The following is a 22,405-nucleotide window of genomic DNA, read 5'->3' as shown; positions in this document are numbered from 1 at the left end:
GCCTCTCATCAAAATAGGAAAAGAAGAACTTAAATTATCACTATTTGCAGATGACATGATTCTATACTTAGCAGACCCAAAAGGGTCTACAAAGAAACTATTAGAGCTAATAAATGAATTCAGCAAAGTGGCAGGATATAAAATCAACACGCATAAATCAAAGGCATTCCTGTATATCAGCAACAAATCCTCTGAAATGGAAATGAGGACAACTACTCCATTCACAATATCTTCAAAAAAAATAAAATACTTGGGAATCAACCTAACAAAAGAGGTGAAAGACTTATACAATGAAAACTACAGAACCCTAAAGAGAGAAATAGAAGAAGATCTTAGAAGATGGAAAAATATACCCTGTTCATGGATAGGCAGAACTAACATCATCAAAATGGCGATATTACCAAAAGTTCTCTATAGGTTTAATGCAATGCCAATCAAAATCCCAACGGCATTTCTTGTAGAAATAGAGAAAGCAATCATGAAATTCATATGGAAAAATAAACGACCCAGAATAGCAAAAACAACTCTAAGCAGGAAGTGTGAATCAGGCGGTATAGCGATACCAGACTTCAAACTATACTACAGAGCAATAGTAACAAAAACAGCATGGTACTGGTACCAAAACAGGCGGGTGGACCAATGGTACAGAATAGAGGACACAGAAACCAATCCACAAAACTACAACTACCTTATATTTGATAAAGGGGCTAAAAGCATGCAATGGAGGAAGGATAGCATCTTCAACAAATGGTGCTGGGAAAACTGGAAATCCATATGCAACAAAATGAAACTGAATCCCTTTCTCTCGCCATGCACAAAAGTTAATTCAAAATGGATCAAGGAGCTTGATATCAAATCAGAGACACGCCGTCTGATAGAAGAAAAAGTTGACTACGATCTACATACTGTGGGGTCGGGCTCCAAATTCCTCAATAGGACACCCATAGCACAAAAGTTAATAACTAGAATCAACAAATGGGACTTACTAAAACTAAAAAGTTTTTTCTCAGCAAAAGAAACAATAAGAGAGGTAAATAGAGAGCCTACATCCTGGGAACAAATCTTTACTCCTCACACTTCAGATAGAGCCCTAATATCCAGAGTATACAAAGAACTCAAAAAATTAGACAATAAGAGAACAAACAACCCAATCAACAAATGGGCCAAGGACCTGAACAGACACTTTTCAGAGGAGGACATACAGTCAATCAACAAGTACATGAAAAAATGCTCACCATCTCTAGCAGTCAGAGAAATGCAAATCAAAACCACCCTAAGATACCATCTCACTCCAGTTAGATTGGCAGCCATTATGAAGTCAAACAACAACAAGTGCTGGAGAGGATGTGGGGAAAAGGGTACACTTGTACATTGCTGGTGGGACTGCAAATTGGTGCAGCCAATTTGGAAAGCAGTATGGAGATTTCTTGGAAAGCTGGGAATGGAGCCACCATTTGACCCAGCTATTCCCCTTCTCGGTCTATTCCCTAAAGACCTAAAAAGAGCATGCTACAGGGACACTGCTACATCGATGTTCATAGCAGCACAATTCACAATAGCAAGACTGTGGAACCAACCTAGATGCCCTTCAATAGATGAATGGATAAAAAAAATGTGGCATTTATACACAATGGAGTATTACTCTGCATTAAAAAATGACAAAATCATAGAATTTACAGGGAAATGGATGGCATTAGAGCAGATTATGCTAAGTGAAGCTAGCCAATCCCTAAAAAACAAATGCCAAATGTCTTCTTTGATACAAGGAGAGTAACTAAGAACAGAGTAGGGTCGAAGAGCATGAGAAGAAGATTAACATTAAACAGGGATGAGAGGTGGGAGGGAAAGGGAGAGAGAAGGGAAATTGCATGGAAATGGAAGGAGACCCTCAGAGTTATACAAAAGTACATACAAGAGGAAGTGAGGGGAAAGGGAAAAATAATACAAGGGGGACAAATGAATGTCAGTAGAGGGGGCAGAGAGAGAAGAGGGGAGGGGAGGGGAGGGGAGGGGGGATAGTAGAGGATAGGAAAGGCAGCAGAACACAACAGACACTAGTATGGCAATATGTAAATCAATGGATGTGTAACTGATGTAATTCTGCAATCTGTATATGGGGTAAAAATGGGAGCTCATAACCCACTTGAATCAAAGTGTGAAATATGATATATCAAGAACTATGTAATGTTTTGAACAGCCAACAATAAAAAAAAAAAAAAAGTTAGCCTCAGCAACTTAGCGAGGCCCTGTTTCAAAAACACAAAAGGGGCCTGGGGATGTGGCTCAGTGGGTAGCACCCCAGGTTCAATACCTGGTTAAATTTAAAAAAAAATTTAAAAAAAATCTCGTAGGCTTAAGTGATCTTCCTGCCTCAGCCTCCTGAGAAGTTGGAACTATAAGCATGCACCATCATGTGTGGCCATAAGTATTATTTTAAAGACAATTTTAAAAATCAGGCAGGGGCTGAAAATGTAGCTCAGTGGTAGAGTGCTTGCCTAATATGCATAAGGCCATGATAGGTTTGACGCTTAGCACTGAGAGAGAGGGAAAGAGGGGAACCAGCATGCATTTGCAAAATGAAGCAGTTTGCAGCTAATTTTCTCCAGGAAACTTGAAGACAGAGGTGGAAGAAATGCTTTGCCTTAAGATCTTGGCCGGGCGCAGTGGCCCACACCTGTAATTCCAGTGGCTCGGAGGCTGAGGCAGGATGATCGCAAGTTTAAAGCCAGCTTCAACAAAAGTGAGGTTCTAAGCAACTCAGTGAGACCCTGTCTTTTTTTTTTTTTTTAGTTTTCGGCAGACACAACATCTTTGTTTGTATGTGGTGCTGAGGATCAAACCCGGGCCGCACGCATGCCAGGCGAGCGGGCTACCGCTTGAGCCACATCCCCAGCCCAAGAGACCCTGTCTTTACATAAATTACAAAATAGGGCTGGGGACGTGGCTCAGTGGTGGAGTGCTCCTGCATTCCATCCCAGGGCCCCCACACCTCCCAAAAAAGAAGATCTGTACACATCAGTAACAGTACAGCCAATTCTACCCTCCACTCTGTGGATTCCTTATGGCAAGTGCTGGAAGCCTCTCCGGCTCCCTTTTAACCACTCCTTTTCCATATTTCTTCCCCATTTCATCACCTCATTATCTAACTGTTGGCCTGAGTCAAACAATACAGAACAGAAATCTGAAGGAAGAAGAAGGAAAACAATAACAAAATACTTCAAGATAGGTGGCCCAATGCCCTGTCATTTGGACTAAGTCTCTTTTAAAATTACCTGCATCCCATTCAGCTTTTAATCCCCTAAAATACCTAGCCCCAGAAATGCACACAATAGGTTCTTATAGCCCTGGCCAGATGGATGTATAAACAACTTGTGTGTACCAGACTTATCCTTTTCAGGTCTGTTCATTCAGAGAAGCATCCTCAGGATAGAAGGTCAAGCCTCCCTAACCACTTAGCCTATCAGATTAAATTTTGCCTCTTTAACTTTGGGAAATTGGAAGGAAACTCCTGAGGCTGCAGAAAAAAAATCTCATGTCCCTTCAGTCTTGTATGGATTCATTAACAGCTGGATAAACTCCCAAAATTGAACTTGGGCTCCTAAAGCCTGAGTATTCAGCACCCTGAGACTTGCTGGTTTAAGAGAGAGTGAAAGCAGAGCTGGTGGGTGGTGACCCCCATCCCCACCCAGCCGGTGTGGAGAGATGGGTGGCACTAGTTGGCTGGTGGTTAGGCAGGACAGTTGGTAGATTGAAGCCACAGATGCCCAGAGGAATTCTCTATCAGGAAGTCATTTTCAGAGGATCACCTCAACCTATGTATTTATCTGTGGTGTTGCTGCAAACAGTCTCCTAGTCCCTTCCCTAGCATATTTTTCTGAACATCTTTTTCCTGTCCCCAGAGCCTGGCACCTGCAGTAGAAGTCAGGCTGCTGCCATCTGGTGGAGAAGAGAGGCCAAAGCCTCCCCTGGCTCATGATATGAAACAACAGAGATGAGAGGAATTCTGAGAAGAACCAGGACAGCCAAACTTTGGCAGCTGTGGAACCCTTCCTTAAACAACAAGGGCAGGGGTGAGTGGGTTGTCTAAGGCCTTTATAGGAGACTAGTAAGCTAAGTGCTGTTCTGCTTGTGAAATTTTTCACACCTATCTTCTCAGTCTTCCACAACACTGGGACATGAATATTCATAACCTTAGGGTTTTAAGAGGATGCTCAAAGTATTTATGTAATTTACGCAAGGTCTCACCAGAGTCAGAATTCAGATCTAAATATTTCCAGTTCTAGAACTTGTGCCATCTAGAGTGAGAAGTCTGGGAAGTCCAGACCAACTGAGAGTCTCATCATGCCAGCAAGCACTGCTGCAGCTCACAGACACGAAGGAGCCTTCCAAAGGGAAGACATTGACTCTGCCTGCCACACCCTCAGTCTAGCTGGGGATAAAAATGCACCCAGGAAATGTATGAAGAGGTGGTCTCAGCCTTACCTCTGAGTGGGAAGGAAGGCTTTACCTGGCAAAGTGCTTCCCACAAGGAAATATTTGGGGGCTGAGAGGGACTGGAAGCAGCACTAGACAGATTCTGGAGCTCTGCCACCTAGCACCTTTGGGACATCAGGCAAGGCTCCTGGCTCTCCTCTCCCAAAGGGAGCAGCTTTCCTGGGGATCTGCAAATCATGCTAATTGCCGTTTCAGTAGGGTACAGATAGGAAAGGAGTCCTGAAGGAAGGAAGTGCTGAAGAGGACCTTGAGGAGGGGAGGGGGCTGGACCAGGAAGAAGGAAATGGCATTGCACACGGGGAGCAGGTCTGGGCAGCCAAGGAAAGAAGGGATTGCCGGCCAGAGACAGAAAGCTCATCTGTCTGTTCTCAGATGCTTGGTAAAGACCATAGTTGGCACAGTCCACCCTAAAGAGCCCATGTAGGTTCTTTTGGGGTCTCCAGTTGTCCAAGACAGTCATAGTCTTAGCTAAGAGACTCCTCTGGCCAAATCTGAAACACCCAGAAGCCACAGTTTCTGGAATTCATCACTGCAGATGCTTCCTAGAGGGCAGAGCAGTGGGGAAAAAAAATAAAAAAGTAGTTTTATCCCAAACCTGGAAATCCTCAGACCTTGAGAGATTTTAGTGTCCTTCTTCTTTCATAATTCCTGTTTGCTACCCCCATTCTCATCATCTGCCATTACAGAAACACACACAAGCCACAGAGAAGAGTGGGTGGTATAAATCTGCACACCAGAGCCCCAGTGTGACTTTGCTTCTCAGGTCACCATGGCCTTGGACACAATCAAGGACTCTGGTGACGTTACATTAGTATCTGACTTGAAGCCTTCCGTTCCTTCTGGTGTCTGAGACTTCTGGATTCCAGAGTTCTTCCTTTTCTGAGACCATCTAATCCCTTAAGTCAGGGGTCAGCAAACTTTTTCTATAATAGTATTTTGGGCTGTGTAGGCCACATAGACTCGGTGACAATACCCTGTGCTGCTGTTGCAGTACACAGGAGCATAGCTAGCTGTGTTCCCATAAAACTTTACGTAGAGACACTGAAGCTGGAATTTCATATCGTTTTCATATTTCATAGTCTTTGGATTTTTTTCCCTGACCATTTAAAAGTATGGAAACTATTCTTAGCTAGACAAAAACAAGCAGTAAGCTTGTGCACTGTGGTTTGCAAACCCCCTGAAGTGTCTGTAACTCTTGCAGCCAAACTTAGATTGTCTAAGCTTTTCACTGATCATGGCTTTTCTAGCAAATCCAGGAGGTTTGTCCTGACCTCCAAGGATAATGGCAGCATTAAGGTCCCCAAAAGCAGCCTTGTCTTTGGCTTTCCTCTCTTCAGAAGTAGCTTGATTAGAGGAGGGTAGAGAGAGGAAACCCTCTTCCCATCCACCCTGTGTCATGGGCAAGGGCCTTCCCTTCCAGCTATAAACTGGTTTCCCCAGGCCCAGTACATTTCCATCCTATCTCTCTTCCAGATATGTGTCTGGGCCTTGCCAAGGCACCCAGCGCCTACCAGCTGGGGCAGGCCTCATCACTCCTTTTATGTTCAATTCTCAATCCCAGTGTTGCCGGAGTTCCAGAGCCGATGTCTCTTTTATAAAGGAAGACTTTATACACAAGCAGAGCTTGTAAGGGGTCAGCCAGAGGTAAATTCCTGGACAAGGGGTATTTTAAGCTGGTTTTGTGGTGGGGACAGACACAGGGATTGAAGGAGGGAGGAGAGAACAGAGTGGTGTTCCAGGAAGAAGCAGGAAAGAGTGGGCCATGGGAAGGTGGCTGCAAAGGAGAGTTCCCACATGGATGCCATATAAAGGGAGAGAGGGATGATTCTGAGGAATTGGTGTGGGGGTGGCATTTAGTGCATGACTGGCCTGCTAGTTCCAGAGAACCCCAATTAGGTGCAGCTCGAGGTAACTTGCCATAACAGCATGGGTGAACTCAGGAGCCTTGACCCCTAGCCTTCATTTCAAACTCAGATCCTTTTCCAATACACTCAGTAATTCCCACAAAAGCCAGGTGTGTTTGGCTTGGGAAAATATCAGGGGGGAAAGAAAAGGAAGGGTATCTTCCCTCTATAATTTTAGGGTAGGAGAGAATTCACACACACACACACACACACAGCAATTTAATGAAGAGAGTGCTAAATGCTCATGGGAATATGAGTTAGTTCTTTAGGAAAGGGAGAGGTAATGGGGTTGGGGGAGAAGAGATCATCTGTATGCCCACTGAAGCCTCCTTGGTGGAAGGGAGGAGATCTGCTTTAGCAAAATGCGGTTTGAAACAGTGCGTGCTATGTAAGAATGGGAGACTGAGGAAGGGGTGGTGGTGCAATATCCTGTAACCTTACCCAGGGTGGATGTTTCACTCACAGTTACTGATGATGGTCAAGAGAAGAACCCAATGCTAATTTCTGGAAGGTCCTATTAGAATGGCATTAGTTAAGTCAGGATTTGACCCATGTTCTCTCTTCTTTCTCCACCTCCCAAATAAATCCATCTGGGATGGTCACAACCCTCCCCCAACTAGTGCACACCTAAAAGTCACAGACACGAGGTAAACGAAAAGCCCTTGAGGGTTTTTCTCTCCCCTCCCGTCCAGGGTCCACTGCCTTCTTAGCATGCAACCCTTCAGAGTCTAAACAAGGGAACTATTCAGCCTGACAAAAGGAGAGAGGGAGGAAGACACTTCCCGCTCTCTCCCTTCCTTGGCCAGGACAGGACATGGCTTAGGATCCAAAGCCCAGAGAACTGCAGCTGATAAAGGTCCATTGTGGCAGCCTCTGAGAAACCCAGAGGCCATCAGGGGTCTCTGGGGCTAAGAAGCCATTAACAGCTCTTGAACATTTGTAAAAAGAATTACTTGGCGGAAATCAAGGCAGAATGAGGCGCCAGGGCTGCCACTGGGAGGTGCCTCTGCCACCCATGACAGGGAGACTAATGGCAAAGCCAGCAGGAGACCTGGCCTGTCTGCTGCCCAAAAGACTGACCTGGGACAGAAGGAACCCAGACGTTGTACTGGGCAGCATTTCAGCCCAGGGCTCCCCCACAGACACCTGGAGGATGAAACCCAATCTCCCCACAGAATTCAGGAAACACAAGGGCTTTTTTAAAAAAGGCCTGGGAGGAGGGCTAAGGAGAGAGGCGCCTCCTGCCCCCCTCCCCCAAAGGGTGTCCAAAGCAATAAACAGCAGGAAAGGAGGACGGCTGCAGAGTGGAAGTCAGTCTGGAACTTATTTGGGAATTATGCTCTTTCTGCTCCAGTCTTTAACGTGCTTTGAGTCCAGGCACCTCATCATCTGCAGGCCTTGCCATCCTTACAGCAAAAACACAAGCGGAAGAGCTACCCCAGGCCTAGATAGAGGAGTCTGGGGGAGGGGCAGGGAGAAGGCCAGAAGGGAGACTTTGGTGGGAGCTCTGGGGTTCAGCGGAGGGTCAGTACCATGTCACATTGCCGCCTGCTCTCAGGGGACCAGATCCTGCTGAGGCCTGAGGTGAGCTGGAGACTATTGGGAAAACTTAAATCCTCAGTTCCACCCCAAATTTGTGCATCAGGTCCCCTTCTTTCTTAGCTGCTAGCTGGCCCTGGCCCTCTAGATTAGAACACAACCTAAATCTTCAGAAGGGTCCCTAAGGCCAGGCGGGGCCCAGGGTTGAATATGGAGGAGAGGTGGAGGAGAAGGCGCAGGTAGGGCTGGGCCTTACTCTATTGTTGTTTTGTATGTGGGGATTGAACCCAGGGGCACTTTACCACTGAGCTACATGCTACACTCCCCAGCCCCTTTTATTTTTTGAGACAAGGTCTCATTAAGTTGCTTAGGGTCTAAGTGGCTCAGGCTTGTCTTAAACTTGTGATCCTCCTGCCTCAGCCTCCCAAGTCATCAGACATATGCTACCGCACCTGGCTGCACACTTCTGATTGTTCCTAAAAAGCCTTTGAGGTGGCTGGCTGGCAGTTATTTCTCAATCCTAGGTCTGTTCTCCTCCACCATCCAAAATGCATAAATTTGGTCTCCTTAAAATGCCAAAGCATTTGCATTTCCCACATCAGTCACAGTAAAGTAGAATGACACATCGAATAACACCCAAGGTAACCTAATGTGTATAAAGATCATACTAGAGGGCAGGAAGGGTTACTGACCAGTGAACTTCTTGCCAATGGTTTCCCTTTCGTCAGGGTGTTGCTGGCGGCAGGAAGGCCCACTCTGCTGGTCATACCAATACACAGAAGACAGCCTCACCTCCTCAGAATCGCCTCATGAGAAACTTCACTTAACATCACCGAGGTTCACTTCACAATGGGTCTCAATTAGGAACACAGAACAAAGTGCTTTCTGAAACCAAAGCATCTTTTGCCTTGCTGGATATTCTATCCCAGCTGGTGATACAAACAAGCACACACAAAAATTACTAGAACACTCTGTTCTGATCCCACTACTCCCACAAACAAAAAACAAACCCGTAGGACAGCTGGAAGGTTTGGGTGTCATTTATTAACAGCAGTTTACACACATTTGTTTTCTTCCCATGATTGTTTTCTTCAAAGCACAGGCACACAGCCTTCGAGAAGGGCAGTCTGAAGCAGCAGGAACGCAGGCTGCACACGTCTTTGGCAGGCATGCTTAGCCCCAGCAGGATGCAATCCTTCAAGTTGGAATTCCATTGGGTATTTGAGAAGGACCAAGGTGGGGGGTAGAGAGGAAGTCTTCAACAGGACTTACATCTCAGTCCAGACCTCCTCTCTCACTATCCAAGTTCATCCCAGTTTTAGAACCCTGGGGGGTAGCAAAATCAGGCCCACCCACCTCAATAGGGGCAGATTCTTCAATCCATGCCCTGTTGACACACACCTGCTTCCGCTGGTCGCAGTTGGAGGGAATCAGCCTTATGGTAAGAGACAGACCACTTCCTCTCTGACCTTCCCCAGCACCTCTTCAGCTGCATCTGTGCAGGACAGGCTGGAAAGTAACTGAGACCTGCCTTCCTGGTTCAGCCGTATGTGCCATTGTCCTCAAATCTTCAATAAATGGCAGGAGGGAGGCTACAGGTCTATGCAGGCTGTCGGCTGTGCTCCCCCATCCATCACGCACATTGCCCTGCTCTTCTGCCAACTGCCAGTGCCTAGGCTGGAGTGCCAGCAGGCCCTGCAGGACCCAAAGCCAGTCTGCATAGGCACTTGGCAATTTTTGGTAGGGAGGTAAATAAAAAAGTAGATGGGAGGTGAGAAGAATGAAAGAGCTTCATTTGATAATTAGAGATCTGAAGTGATTTTACTTTTTATTTCCTTCACTTTTTAAGCCAATCATGAAATTTCACAGTGATTTCTGGGGTAGGGGCAGAAGAAAGATGGTATTCAGAATTGGGGCTGTGGCTCAAGTGGCCTGAGGAGGTGCGGACAGGGCACCCTCACTGGGGCAGCTGGAGGAGCACGGACTGCCCTGCTGGCAGGTAAGTGACATTCCGAGTGCGTGAGAGCTGGTATGCTATGTCCTCAGCGGCTTCCAGCTTGCGCAGCTCAATCAGGCCATCACCTGCAGTGGCCAGTGAGTTGGCAATCAGCTCGGCTGCCTTGGAGTCACCCTCAGCAGAGATGATGGCAGCTTTCTTTTGCTGTTCAGCCTAAAGAGTGGAGATGGAGAGTGAGTGACAAACCTCAGGGTGCTGTCAGACTAGAGCCTAGCAAGGACCAGCCTAGGTGCCTTCACAGTTTCTTTTTAAATATTTACTTATTATTTTTTAAAGCTGTACCTGAAAATAAATATATATATATATATATATATATATATATATATATATATATATATATATATATATATATCTCCATATATATATCTATCTCCGAGGATAGAATCCAGGGCCTCGCACGTGCTAAGTGAGTGCTCTACCACTGAGCCACAACCCCAGCCCTGCCTTCACAGGTTTCTGAAGGCACTCGGAAACTTACATTCCTATTGTTAACAGAGTCGACAAGCACTATGTCCACCCAACCTCCTCTTTCCTCTAATGCCCACTTATCATTGCAGGCATATGCTTCAATTGGCTATGTAAGTAGTGTACTTATTTCAAAGTTCCCATTAACATTACTAGTGATCTGATCCAGACAATTCTATTTTAAGCTAGAAGGATTCAGGCCAGAGAAAATGGAGGAAAAAAGAAAGGTGGAACCAATCCTCAGGCTCATCTTTCCCTCCAGTCCTAAGCCAAAACAACTTCCATCAAAACCAGTTGGTCGGGCTGGTGTTGTAGCTCAGAGGTAGAGTGCATGAGGCCCTGGGTTCAGAATCCCCAGCACTACAAAACAGAACCACCACAAGAGTTAAGAAGGAGAAGCATGCATCTATGACTGCCAGGAGCTGCCTGTGAGCTCAGCTGGTACCTGGAATCTCCACGGCTTGTCCTACCAACACCAACATGGAAACATCTGTCTAGACAAGTGACCTTCAGAATGTGGGAGGAGAGTATAGGATTGAGCTTCTTTGAAATCAACCCTCTTTTTGTCTCTCTTAATGCAGGGCCCGAACTCAGGCCTTGCACATGTTAAACAAGCACTATGCCACTGAGTGACACCCCTGGTCCAACAATTTTGAAACTGATAGGATGTTTTCAACAAATGTTGTATATCTAGGATCATCAGGCAAAGTGCTAGACTTGTTACTGGAGTCATGGCAGATACAAAGCAAAGCAAGACCCCGCCCATATGAAGCTTACAGTTTCCAAAATCGAATCTCTCTCTTGATTTGAAAGACCAAAAGGCCTTAGAATAGGAATACTAGTGGTGGGGAATGGAGAGCAAATAAATATACCTTCACAAATATCTGCAAGACCAGGCTGCTAGGCCAATATACTGTGTTCCATCACACTCTCTTGACACATCTGGATGGATTTAGTGAAAAATATCCAGTGACCATATCACATCTGGTGCAACATTTGATCAACGTCAAGTTTTCACTATGTAACTATGGTTCAAAATGACTTCTCAGTGAAGCTGAAAATATTCCAGGAGTAACATTTTTATTTGTATGAAAGTTTTTGATCTTGGGCACGTGGAAAAAAAATTACCCTTCAGTGATTTAGGAACATAACATCACATGTCCCTGACTAGCCCCCAAAGACTCTGCAACCAATTGCAGGAGTACAGTTCCTTCAATCCCCTTCCGATTATCCCGGAAGAAGAGATGACAGATGATGAATTTCCAGGCCACCCAGCAAATGGGAAAGCTGAGCAGAGGAGAAAGGAAAAGAGGCTCTTGCCATCTGGTTGAATGCTCACCTTTTCCACCACAAATCTGGCCCTCTCTGCTTCCTGCTGAGCCACCTGTTTGGCTTCCACCGCTTCTGTGAACTCCTTCCCAAAGGTCAGATGTGTCTAAGGGGAGAGAGTAAGCACAAGCTGAGGCAGTGTAATTGCTCAGACAGGGTTGCTGGGAGGCCTCCCCAGCTGCTGGAATGAAAAGGCCAGGAATGGCTCTAGCAGCTGGAGGCACTAGGAGACACACTTCCACCTCCAAATTCTCATCCACACTGAGTTTATACCCCAGAATCCTTGGCTGTCAACACTGTTCCTACAAATTTCTGTCACCCTCATTGTGGCCACCTCACGCAGAAAATGGCATCTGCAGCTTTTGATGGGGCCCATGGCCACCAGAAGGTGTTCACTCAATAGACCACCTCCTTAGAGGAGGAGATCTGTGAGTTCTAGGACCCCCACCACTGACCAGATTTCTTCCAAGGCATCATCTTCTTTGATGCCTGTTCAAAGACCCAAGGGAGGCCAGATGGAAAAGTGAGCCCCTGAGAGCAGGGGATGCGGCCAGTTCCCAGGGTTCCAAAAGCTTGATACTCTCTGCTTATGGATTCACCAGTCCACTTTTGCAGAACATCCCCACCACTAAACAGGAAGAGGATGGAGCAAGATGGAGAGCACATCATGGTATTCCTATATATGAGTGGTTCTGGTAAAGGGCTTAAAAGAAAGGGAAGGCAGGGAAAGCCATTGGTCTGGGTGAGGGTTTAAGTCTGATTATCCATATACCTCCCCTAATCAAGTAACAGACTTGGCTGAAGCAACTGTCTCTAAAGATAGTACAGATAATGGGAATAGACTCAGAGCTCCTAATGCCTAGCCTTAAGCAATTCTCTTATTCATTTTTTTATTTAAAAAGAAGAAATAAAGAGAAGAGCAGCAATGGTTTTGCAATCAAATGTTATTTGTTTCATTTTCTCCTCCACTCTCCCAATGTCTGCTTTTTAAAAAACAAGCAGCCCCAAACTTCTGAGAAGTCAATCCTGGCCCTACTGTTTTCTAAAGCTTTTACACTATACTGCGAACTCTCACACTGCAGCTGCTCTACTTTGCCTGATCCATTTCTGGATTCTTGTTCAAAGTTTGGATAAGAAAGTACAATTCTGAGAAATGAAAAATGAAATGTATAATTAAGGAATAAAATTTCTTTCTAAAAGAGCCAGCTGAGGCCAGCAAATTCCCCAGGAAATCTAATTTTCTTCTTACACCTCTTAGATATGGTTTCTTGTGGTCAGCCCACATTTCCCCAGAATGGAGTATGTGGTCAGAGTCAAGTAAAATGCCAAGTTTTCCCCAGGTTTTTACTTAGCGAGCTTTCACAGCCAAGGTACTCAGGTTAACTAACAGCAAATGGGGAGAGCTTGAGGTGGAGGGGCCAAAGGCTGCAGCCTGGCATGCTGCCAGCAGAGGGAGCCACACGCCCTTCCCTTGGAGCAACAGAAGGTGGAACAATGCCCTGGCCCTCAGGGTGAGGGCTGGGTACTTAGAGAATCTCTGTTTAAACAGCTGTGCAGATGCTGAGAGGAAGCAGTGCCTTTCCCTAGTGATGCACAGGAGAACTGAACAGGAAACACTCTACCTCACTACCTGAACGAATCACTCCAAATGATTTTTCCCAGAGAATCTTAGAAACACGACCCCTTCCCCTCACCCTCCTCCACCCGAAACCCTATCCTGCCTGTATTGCTTTCTGTTTGAGTTATGACACTCAGTGTCATATAAATACACAGACTATAATGTCTCTGGAGGCTAGCTTACACCTCAGAGAAGTCCCTTGTCCTCAATACCAGGCCTTGGGAAACAGAACCATTTATTAGCACTCTATCACCTTTCCCTGGGGGTCCCCAGAACTTCACAGAGCTTCAAACCCTAATTGTTAGAAAATTCTTAGGGGGTCAGGCTGGGAAGTCTGTGCTAGGGAGAAACACTACCAAGCTATTTTCTGGTCTCTACCAGGCAATTTCTTACTTTATCAAATAGGGTTAATAAGAAGACATCACTTTCTGAGGAATAGTCATAGTTTGGTGATTTAGAGACTGTCTGGGGATGAGCAAAGATTATAAAAAAATGTGTAAGACAGGGAGATAAAGAACCCTCAACTGAAAACAGATGCAAGGACACTGCCTCACACCCCCATGAAGATTCTGTTTTCAAGTCTCACATTTAGGAAAGTGGAAGGCAAGACCTAATCATGTGTATACAGAAATGAGCCAGGTACCAGACAAGAACCAAAACCTTTGCTCAGACTCCTCAAGGATCTTACCAAGGACACGTCATCCAGGATGAGCCCAAAGGTTGCTGCTCGCTCTGTAAGGTCATCGCTCACCTGCCTGGAGACCAGCTCTCTCTGGGTGATCAGTTCGCCAGCATCAAAGCGAGCCTGGTTTCAGAGGGACAGGCAGAAAGCAAGTCAGGCTAATGATAAATCAGAAAAGAACCTCAGCCACATCCCAACCCACTATGGCCAAGTTCTTCCTGCTACCTAGCGATCTTCAGGGCAGTGATCTGGGCTCACGGTGAAGGCCCTATCCACTCACCACCACTGACTTGAGGATCTCTGTGGTGATGGACGGCAGCACTCGTTCATCATAGTCCTCTCCAATGCTAGTGAAGATTCGAGGAAGCTGACTAGCAACAGGTCGGAAAAGGATGCGCAGTGTGATGTTGACATTCTGCAAATCTTGGTAAGAAACAAACACTGGAGTTAAAATAAAACCCGTAGGGGAAACAAATGGCCTTTTATGTGACCTTTCCCACCCCAAATTTGCTATAATGCAAAATGGTATTTAGTAAGATCTTAAAAGGCAAGGAGTAGATATGTCCGGTTTCCTTGGCAAAGAAGCCATAGAGCACTGTAGAGAGTTAGGAATGATGACACCAGCTTTTCAGTGTGTCCTAATGACCACAGATAAAGCAATTACCATGGTATGGTGTCATAGGCGACTGATAAATTTTTGCTTTGAACTATGTGAAACCCTGGACAGTGAAACGATGCGGTACAAGGGTGCCCAGGGAACGCCCACCCATTTGCATGGTGATTTCTGTTCTTGAGGAAGTTCTGTTGTCATGGAACTCACTAGTTCAAAAAGCCTTGACTTCAAATCCCAGCTGCCCTGAAGTAGAGAAGGTGGGCGTAACCTGTTAAGCCCCAACCCAGTTTTTGCTATCTTCTTCAGGTTTTTCTCAGGAAGTTCTTCACACTGAATCCCATTCGTGTTTCCACCCATTTAAATAAAGTGCACAGGTGCAGACTCCATTTTGTCATTATATCCAGTCTCCATCAGAGCTGGTCCCCATCGGATCCCGCTATTTTACTTATTTCTATGTCTTTATTTCTTTTCTTTAAAAATACTTATTTTTTTGGGCTGGGGATGTGGCTCAAGCGGTAGCGCGCTCGCCTGGCATGCGTGCGGCCCGGGTTCGATCCTCAGCACCACATACAAACAAAGATGTTGTGTCCGCCAAGAACTAAAAAATAAATATTAAAAATTCTCTCTCTCTCTCCCCCCCCCCACTCTATCTTTAAAAAAAAAAAAAAAGGCATTGTGTCCAGGACTGGGGTTGTGGCTTAGCGGTAGAGCGCTCGTCTAGCACATGGGAGGCCCTGGGTAGACCTCAGCACCACATAAAAATAAATAAACAAAATAAAGGTGTTGTGTACAACTAAAACAATAAATAAATGTTTAAAAAAGATATTAAAAAAAAATACTTATTTTTTTAGTTGAACACAATATTTTTATTTTATTTATTTTTATGTGGTGTTGAGGATCGAACCCAGGGCCTCGCACATGCTAGGCAAGCACTCTACCACTGACAGCCACAAACCCAGCCCCTGGTCTTTATTTCTTAAATTTTTCATACTGCTTAATAATTCTAATCTGACTCACTGCCCCAGTTCAGAGAAACTAAGTAAACCTCAGGTGGGTCATGACAGTATGTCTCATGGGTAACATGAAATGTTAGGAGACTGAACATTTTAGGACAAATAACAAGTCAATACTAAGAATTCTAGAATCAGGCCTTTCCAAGGCCAGGTGAACATGACTATGAGTCAACCTTGAGAAGTTAGTGTGGGACTGGTAGACACAGCACTAACACTCCACAGAACTGAGCTGTGGTCCCACTCTGCTGGCTACAAATTATGCAGCTTCAGATAGCCTTACATAACCTGAACTTACTTCCTTGTCTGAGAATGGAAAAACTGGAGGAGAAAACAGATACAAGAGCTTTCTGTCAAATGTGCAAAAGACCCAAGAGGTGTGAGTAGATCTGGTAAAGCATTTAAAAGAGAAGGCACGCAAGTCATTGGTAGGGGGAGGGTTTAAAAGTCTGATTAGTCATAGACCTTATCAGGATTCTGGGGGGAATCAGCCCTTCCCTTAGACACACCAGGCCTGCGGGAAGCTAACACACTGACACAGGTCATCCGCAGTCATCAACAGTATGGACCAAGTGCCCAGGAAATGGAGTCCTGATTGGGCCAAGAGAGGTGGGAAACTTATCAACATATATAATAAGCCCCTGACTTCAGGAGGTACCTTTCAATAGTTTTCAGAATAGGTACATAATGCATCCTCAGAACAACTGCAAAATAGTACAGAAAGAAATCCACAAGAGATGGGAAACTTAGAAGCAGGCTTAAGTTAAATTAAGTTTCTCCAGGGGCTCCAGCTGCAAGGCACTGGGTTCGATTCTCAGCACCACATGTAAATAAACAAAATAAAAGTTCATTGGTAACTAAAAAAACGTTTCTTCATAAATCCTGTCCAACTTATTTCCTCTTTGAAGCAGGCAAGACAGCCCCTTTTCAAAAGGCTGCTGTTTCCCTGGCCAGGAGCCACAGACAGATTTCCAACGTTCCCTGCACCCTCTTCTCTGCCTCACACACTCTGCACTCTTCAGATCACCACTCAGACATCAGTTCCTTGCAGGGAGTAGGCTACTCTCTTTTCTGCTCCCAACACACCACAGAACCCTGGCCCTGTGGTCCTTCCCACACTCTACTGTAATTTCTTGTTCACATCTGTCTTCCTGCATAGACTGAGCTCCTTCACAGCAACCATTTTAGTCCTCTTTGAACTAGTCCACTCTGCAAAATAGAATCAAGACTGGCACAATCACCACAAGCAAACATCTACTGAGGAATAACAGGGAGGACACCAAATGTCATCCAGATAATAAAAACTAACTTCCCCACTATACCACCACCACCACCGTACCCTCTCCTTTATGTGCAGAAATGTCACAGCTGTGACATTTTGGGTATGTGCAACTTTATGTGCTGTCTGTATATGTCTAAGGGTGGGCGGGGGGGGGAGTGGTGATGGCAGTCCACGTCAGGATCTGACTGGAAACCGGTGGAACGTCTCAGTCACTAGAACTTCAGCCTATGAGACAGCAATGTGAAGTCCACACTACTGGAGCAGAGGCCATGGAAAATATGGCAAAGGATAAGTCAGTTACAAAGACAGATGGCCAGAGACAGGCTTGGATAGTCACTCTGGGGAACAAGAGCTGATGGGAAGGATCAACAGAGGGAATAATTTAGATTTCTTTAAAATTATATCACTGTGTAACTCTTAAGATAAACCTTTATTTTATTTAAAAAAAATTGTGTGTGTGTGTGTGTGTCGTGTTGGGGGTTGAACCCAGGGCTTTGTGCATTCGAGGCAAGCACTCTACCAACTGAGCTACATCCCCAGTCCATAATAAACCTTTACATGTATCTCTAAGTTTGTTCTGCTGTCTGTATGTATCTTATGAATACACTTCTCTCTATGAATCCATATAAAGCTCTCCAGGGCAAACATGCTGAGAATTATGATGTCAAGTCCAACCTCTTTTTCTTTTGGCAGAGTTGGGGTTTGAACCCAGGGCCGTGCACATGCTAGACAAGCACACTACCACTGAGCCACATCCCCAGTCCTAAGTTCAACCTCTTTTGGATCCTAGTATCCCACACAGGCTGCTGGAGCCGAGAAAAGAGAGAACCCTCCACTCTCCGTGCTTTACCAAAACAAAGGCAAGACTCACCTTTGCTTCCAGTGATGACTGGCACATTACGTGGTCGAGAGCGGCAATCAAAGATAATAGGTTTCTGAACCCAAGGTATGAGAAAGTGAGTTCCTTCCCCTACCACAATGTCCTGTACACCACGGAATCGGTCAAAGATGACAGCTCTGTGCCCAGCATCCACTAGGAAGGAAAGATAATGACATGTCAAAAAGGTCCTTTACCTTGTAAACCACAAGGATCCTGACTTTGAAAGATCCCTGTTGCTTTCTGTTCATTTACTGAGTATCTCCTCTCCCTATCCCGAACTTCTGGTCTCTAGAGGTTTCTAATTAGCTACACAACTAAGCAATCACTTCCTGTCCCATGTGCCTCCCAAGGTCTTTGGTAATAGGATCTGTTCCTTGGTTCCCTTTCTCCTTGAAAAAACTGGTTGTTGGTTTTCTGATTAACCATCCCATCCCCGAACTCCCAACAATATACTTCTAGGAATCATCTCCTAAAACTTCTACAACTCAGATCTTCACTATTTTAATATGTCTATCCTGGTTCCAACATAACCCAGTAGCATCCTCATTAGGAGAATACTGAAATTCAGAAGGTCCCACAATAACAGTTTTTTTAAAACTTGGAGGGGATATAGTGCTATCTTGTTGATTCAGAGAGAAATTCAGTGATGGAGACCACTGTTTAGATGTACAGATTGAGACCAAGATGATCACAGTATCAAGAGCTGCCATATAAGCCAAGCAGGCTTGTTTCTTTTCATAGGGGATTCCAGGGATGCTCTACCCTAATCAACATCCCCATCCCTTTTTAAGATTTTTTGTTTTGAGGCAGGGTCTCGCCAAGTTGCCAAGGCTGGTCTGGAATTTGACATCTTCCTGCCTCAGCCTCTGGAGTTCCTGGGATTACAGGTGTTATTGCTGTGCCTGGCCCAAGTAGGCTTTTCTCATCAACTACTTTCCATCTCTAGACTTTAGAGTTGATCCAAATATCTTCACTCTGAAAACAATCTTTTTGTTAGACAGCCAGGTGTGTAGCAATCTACAATTATTTGGGGCATGAAAGTAAAAGAATATCAGAGTTAGAGGAGATCTTAGAGATTAAACTCGTTCAAACTCACTGCTTGACCAATGAGGAAGCTGAGGCCTACAGGTGAAAGCAACTTACCTAAGACCACACAGTAAAGTAGAAGAAAGGCTACCTTAAACCCTGTTAAAAGCTGGGCGATACACTGCAAAGACATTTTCTTTGAAACTAGCAGAGTAAAAGCTGCTGCTCAGGACAAGGATCACCCAAACTGATCTAAAGTCTTTGCTGAGTTTTTTCACATACAGGCAGATGAGACACAGACAAGATCTCCATTTCAGGTAGTAATGCAAATCCCCTGATACTCTGCTGCAGTATTCAAATGAAGCAGCAGCACTGCAAATTGATAAGAACAGCCAAAAACATCCAACCAGCAACTGGGCTGGGAAGCCGTCTTTGAACAGAGGCTCTAATAATACAAGCACGTGGTGGGGAATGGCAATAGTGAAACCTCTTCACAAACATTCACAAACAGTCGCTACCATCAAGAGTGTCATGGGCTATGCACTCCAACAGAAATCTTCCAGTAAAGGGCAGCGACCCACCACCCCTCACCTCAGTGCCTCACCATTATATAAGGCAGAGTTCACCACGCCTCCTGCAACGGCTAAGGCCAGGCCAAACTTGCCAATGGATTCAAACACTTTGGCAGCCATGTTTCCTTCTGCTGGACCCACTCACACCTAAGGGGGTAAAAACAAAAAATAAAACAACTTAGCCTAAACCCTCAGAGGAAGGTCTGAGGCATAACATTCACTTCTCAAGCTTATTATTTATTTTCCCACTCCTGACAGCTCTAAATCACCAACTGAGGACACCTAATAAATAACTCTACATCTGGCAAAGTGCCATCATCAATTCCTCAACCTTTTTCTTTTGCAGTTTCTTTTTTCAACCAAGAAAGAAAGGAATCTGGGACACTTGGTTCAAAATAATGGGAACAAGGCATGGGCCTCATACCCATAGGGATCTTGCACCATACTAAACCACACTCCCATTTCCTGGACAAAAAGTTCCCAAGAGACACTACATGGTTGGTTCTATAAAATTTTGTTTAGAAAAATAACAAAAGAACGTGCTACAACAGTGATGCCAACAACAAAAATAAATAACAGTAAACTGCCATCATTTATATCAGTTTATTTAACCCTCACAGCTACTCTATGAAGTAATTATTATAGATCAGGAAACAGAGGAACACATACAGGTGACATGAGACGCCCAGGATCACACTAAGCGGCAGAACCAGGATTAAAACGCAGAGGTCTAATTCTAGGAGGTATGGTTTAACTCCTCACCTTGCCACTTCTCTACATGCTGTAGTGAGAACCGATTAGGACGAGCTGAATGACATTCTGGGATCAAGATAACACAAGAACCAACTGAGGGGAAAGTCTCTAAACTGCTGCTGCACTGTGAGGAAGAGCTCTGCATAACAGGGTCAAGGGGCTGCGGTGCCACGGGTAGGAGTACAGTTGACCCAACTAAAAAACACTCCAGTCTTAAACCTTTTTTTTTTTTTTTAAGATATTGATGGACCCTTATTTTGTTCATTTATTTATATGCGGTGTTGAGAATCGAACCCAGGGCTTCACACATGCTAGGCAAGCGCTCTGCCCCTGAGCCACAACCCCAGCCCCAGCCTTAAACTTTTTACTGCCCCGCCCCAAGACCGTCAAATCCCCCCTCCCTCCTCCCAGAACTACCTTAATCTCCCCCCGCCCGTTATCTCCCTCCTTGAGACCCAGGCACTCAATCCTTTTCCTTTCTAATGGCTTCTGGATTTTTCCTCACCCTGCCCCCATACACACCTCCCTTAACCTGCGCAACTCCTGGCTTGTCCTGGGTTTAGCTCTTTCCCCTCCCCCACAAAATGGACACGCACACGCACCCCTATTCGCCCAAAATGCACATCGGAGGGCAGAGGAGGGCAGCAGAGACCCCCCCGCCAGAAACAAGCCTGGGCCACCCCCAGCCATTCTCACCTGCTTACACTCTGACCTCCACATGAATTCCCCCAACAGCACTTACTGCGCGTGCGCCGAAAAGCTGCTCTTCTTCCCCGCCCTCCCTCCAAGACCAGCGCCTCTGATTGGTGGTGAGGAGCGCAATGACTTCTGGGAAGCGTGTTTTGCAGCCCTGAGCCGCTCTAGCGGCTCTTGGTAGAGGGACTGCAATTCCCAAAAAGCCCTGCGGTGGCTGACCCGCACAGGAAAGCCTTTTTTCTTTGGTGGTAAACGGTGAGATGTTGCCTCAAAGCCTCTTGGGGACTGTAGTGCTCTGGGGATAAATACACGTGCCTATTCTGTACATCGCTCATGACTGTCAGAAGATGAGCCCCTAGGGCCTGAGAAGGAGGGTCTGGAAAACAGGGCAGGGGCAAATTTGTGGCTGGTGAAAGAGGACGGTTGGACACTTTGAAGAAAGTTGTTGTGAAATAACTGTTGGACAGAAGGATATCAAGAGCCGTCTTCTTTCCTTGAGTCGTGAGGCTTTGATTGCCAGAGCCAGAGAGAACCCTAGAAATCATCTGGACGAGAAAACAGGCCCGAGAGGAAGGGATTTGTGCAGGACCATGCCCTAAGTGAGCAAGGGAGCTGCCATAGAATACAGTCGCCTGGACACAATTAAAAAAAAAAAAAAAAGTTGTATTTGGAAAAGTTTCAAGAATAGTACAAAAAACACATGTATCTTTTGTCAAATTCACCTATTGTTAACAGTTAACTCCATTGGTTTTATTTTTTGTTCCCTTTTTCTCCCTACCTCTTTCCCTCCCCTCTCTTTTCCCTGGCCTTCCTCACCACCCTTTCCTTCTCTGGAAGGAATTGTGTATTTTTGAAGAATAAGGACATATTCTTACTTGAGTAAATGCAATCTATCCTCTACATTCTAATTTTGTCAGTTTTTCCAATAATAAACTTTATAGAACTCCCCTCCAGTGTAGGATGCCGTCTGTATTTATTTCTCATCTCTGTAGTCCCCTTTCATCCAAAAATGATCCTCAGCTTTACTTTGTCCTTTATTAAGTTGGGGGGGGGGGAAAGGATGTTTCTCATTTTAGATGATTTGTCTGATGTTTCCTCATGATTAGATTCAGGTTTTGCATTTCTTAGCTGGGATACTGCATAAATGATGTAGGGACGCATAATTGTAACAATATTGGAACCATTTCTGGATTGGATTTATTCCACTTCCATACATTTCTCTCCTCTATGATTTCTTATCCCTCCTTGTCATAATCAATGGGCAGCGATATCCATGGTAGTACTTTTTGTGTAGCCTGGGTTTGCCCAAACTAACCATAACTTTTTCCTCAGATCTTTAGACTCTAAGAGAGCTGGAAGTTTAGTCCAATCTCTTAATTATTCTGTTCTTGGCACAAAGAACAAAGCTTGGTGCAGAGTAGGGGCTCAGTTTTTGTTGAATGAATCAATGATGTAGGGCATTGAAGTGGCTGATTGAACAGGCTGTAGTCAAAGGAATGGGATTGCTATGTTGGGATTCTAAGTA

The 22,405-nt window shown here is 45.1% G+C and overlaps 1 protein-coding gene across 1 annotated transcript; it reads right to left on the bottom strand.

Annotated features, from left to right (window-relative positions):
• Nucleotides 1-8,961: 8,961 nt before the first annotated feature.
• On the bottom strand, nt 8,962-20,959 carry Phb1 (prohibitin 1). Its single transcript, XM_046420586.1, has 7 exons — nt 20,881-20,959; nt 19,464-19,578; nt 17,825-17,986; nt 14,329-14,471; nt 14,055-14,171; nt 11,759-11,854; nt 8,962-10,107 (listed from the first exon to the last, which is right to left on the bottom strand). The coding sequence occupies exons 2-7, from the start codon at nt 19,549-19,551 to the stop codon at nt 9,895-9,897; spliced, it is 819 nt and encodes a 272-aa protein (XP_046276542.1). The 5' UTR covers nt 19,552-19,578; nt 20,881-20,959; the 3' UTR covers nt 8,962-9,894.
• Between the last annotated feature and the right edge of the window lie 1,446 nt (nt 20,960-22,405).

This window comes from Marmota monax, unplaced genomic scaffold (genome assembly GCF_021218885.2).
Source record: "Marmota monax isolate L192 unplaced genomic scaffold, Marmota_monax_Labrador192_F-V1.1 WCK01_AAM20220418_F8-fsc00064, whole genome shotgun sequence".
In the NCBI taxonomy this organism is placed as follows: Eukaryota; Metazoa; Chordata; class Mammalia; order Rodentia; family Sciuridae; genus Marmota; species Marmota monax.
The sequence above is the reverse complement of the archived record's forward strand: the minus strand, read 5'-3'. Positions and strand labels throughout refer to the sequence as shown.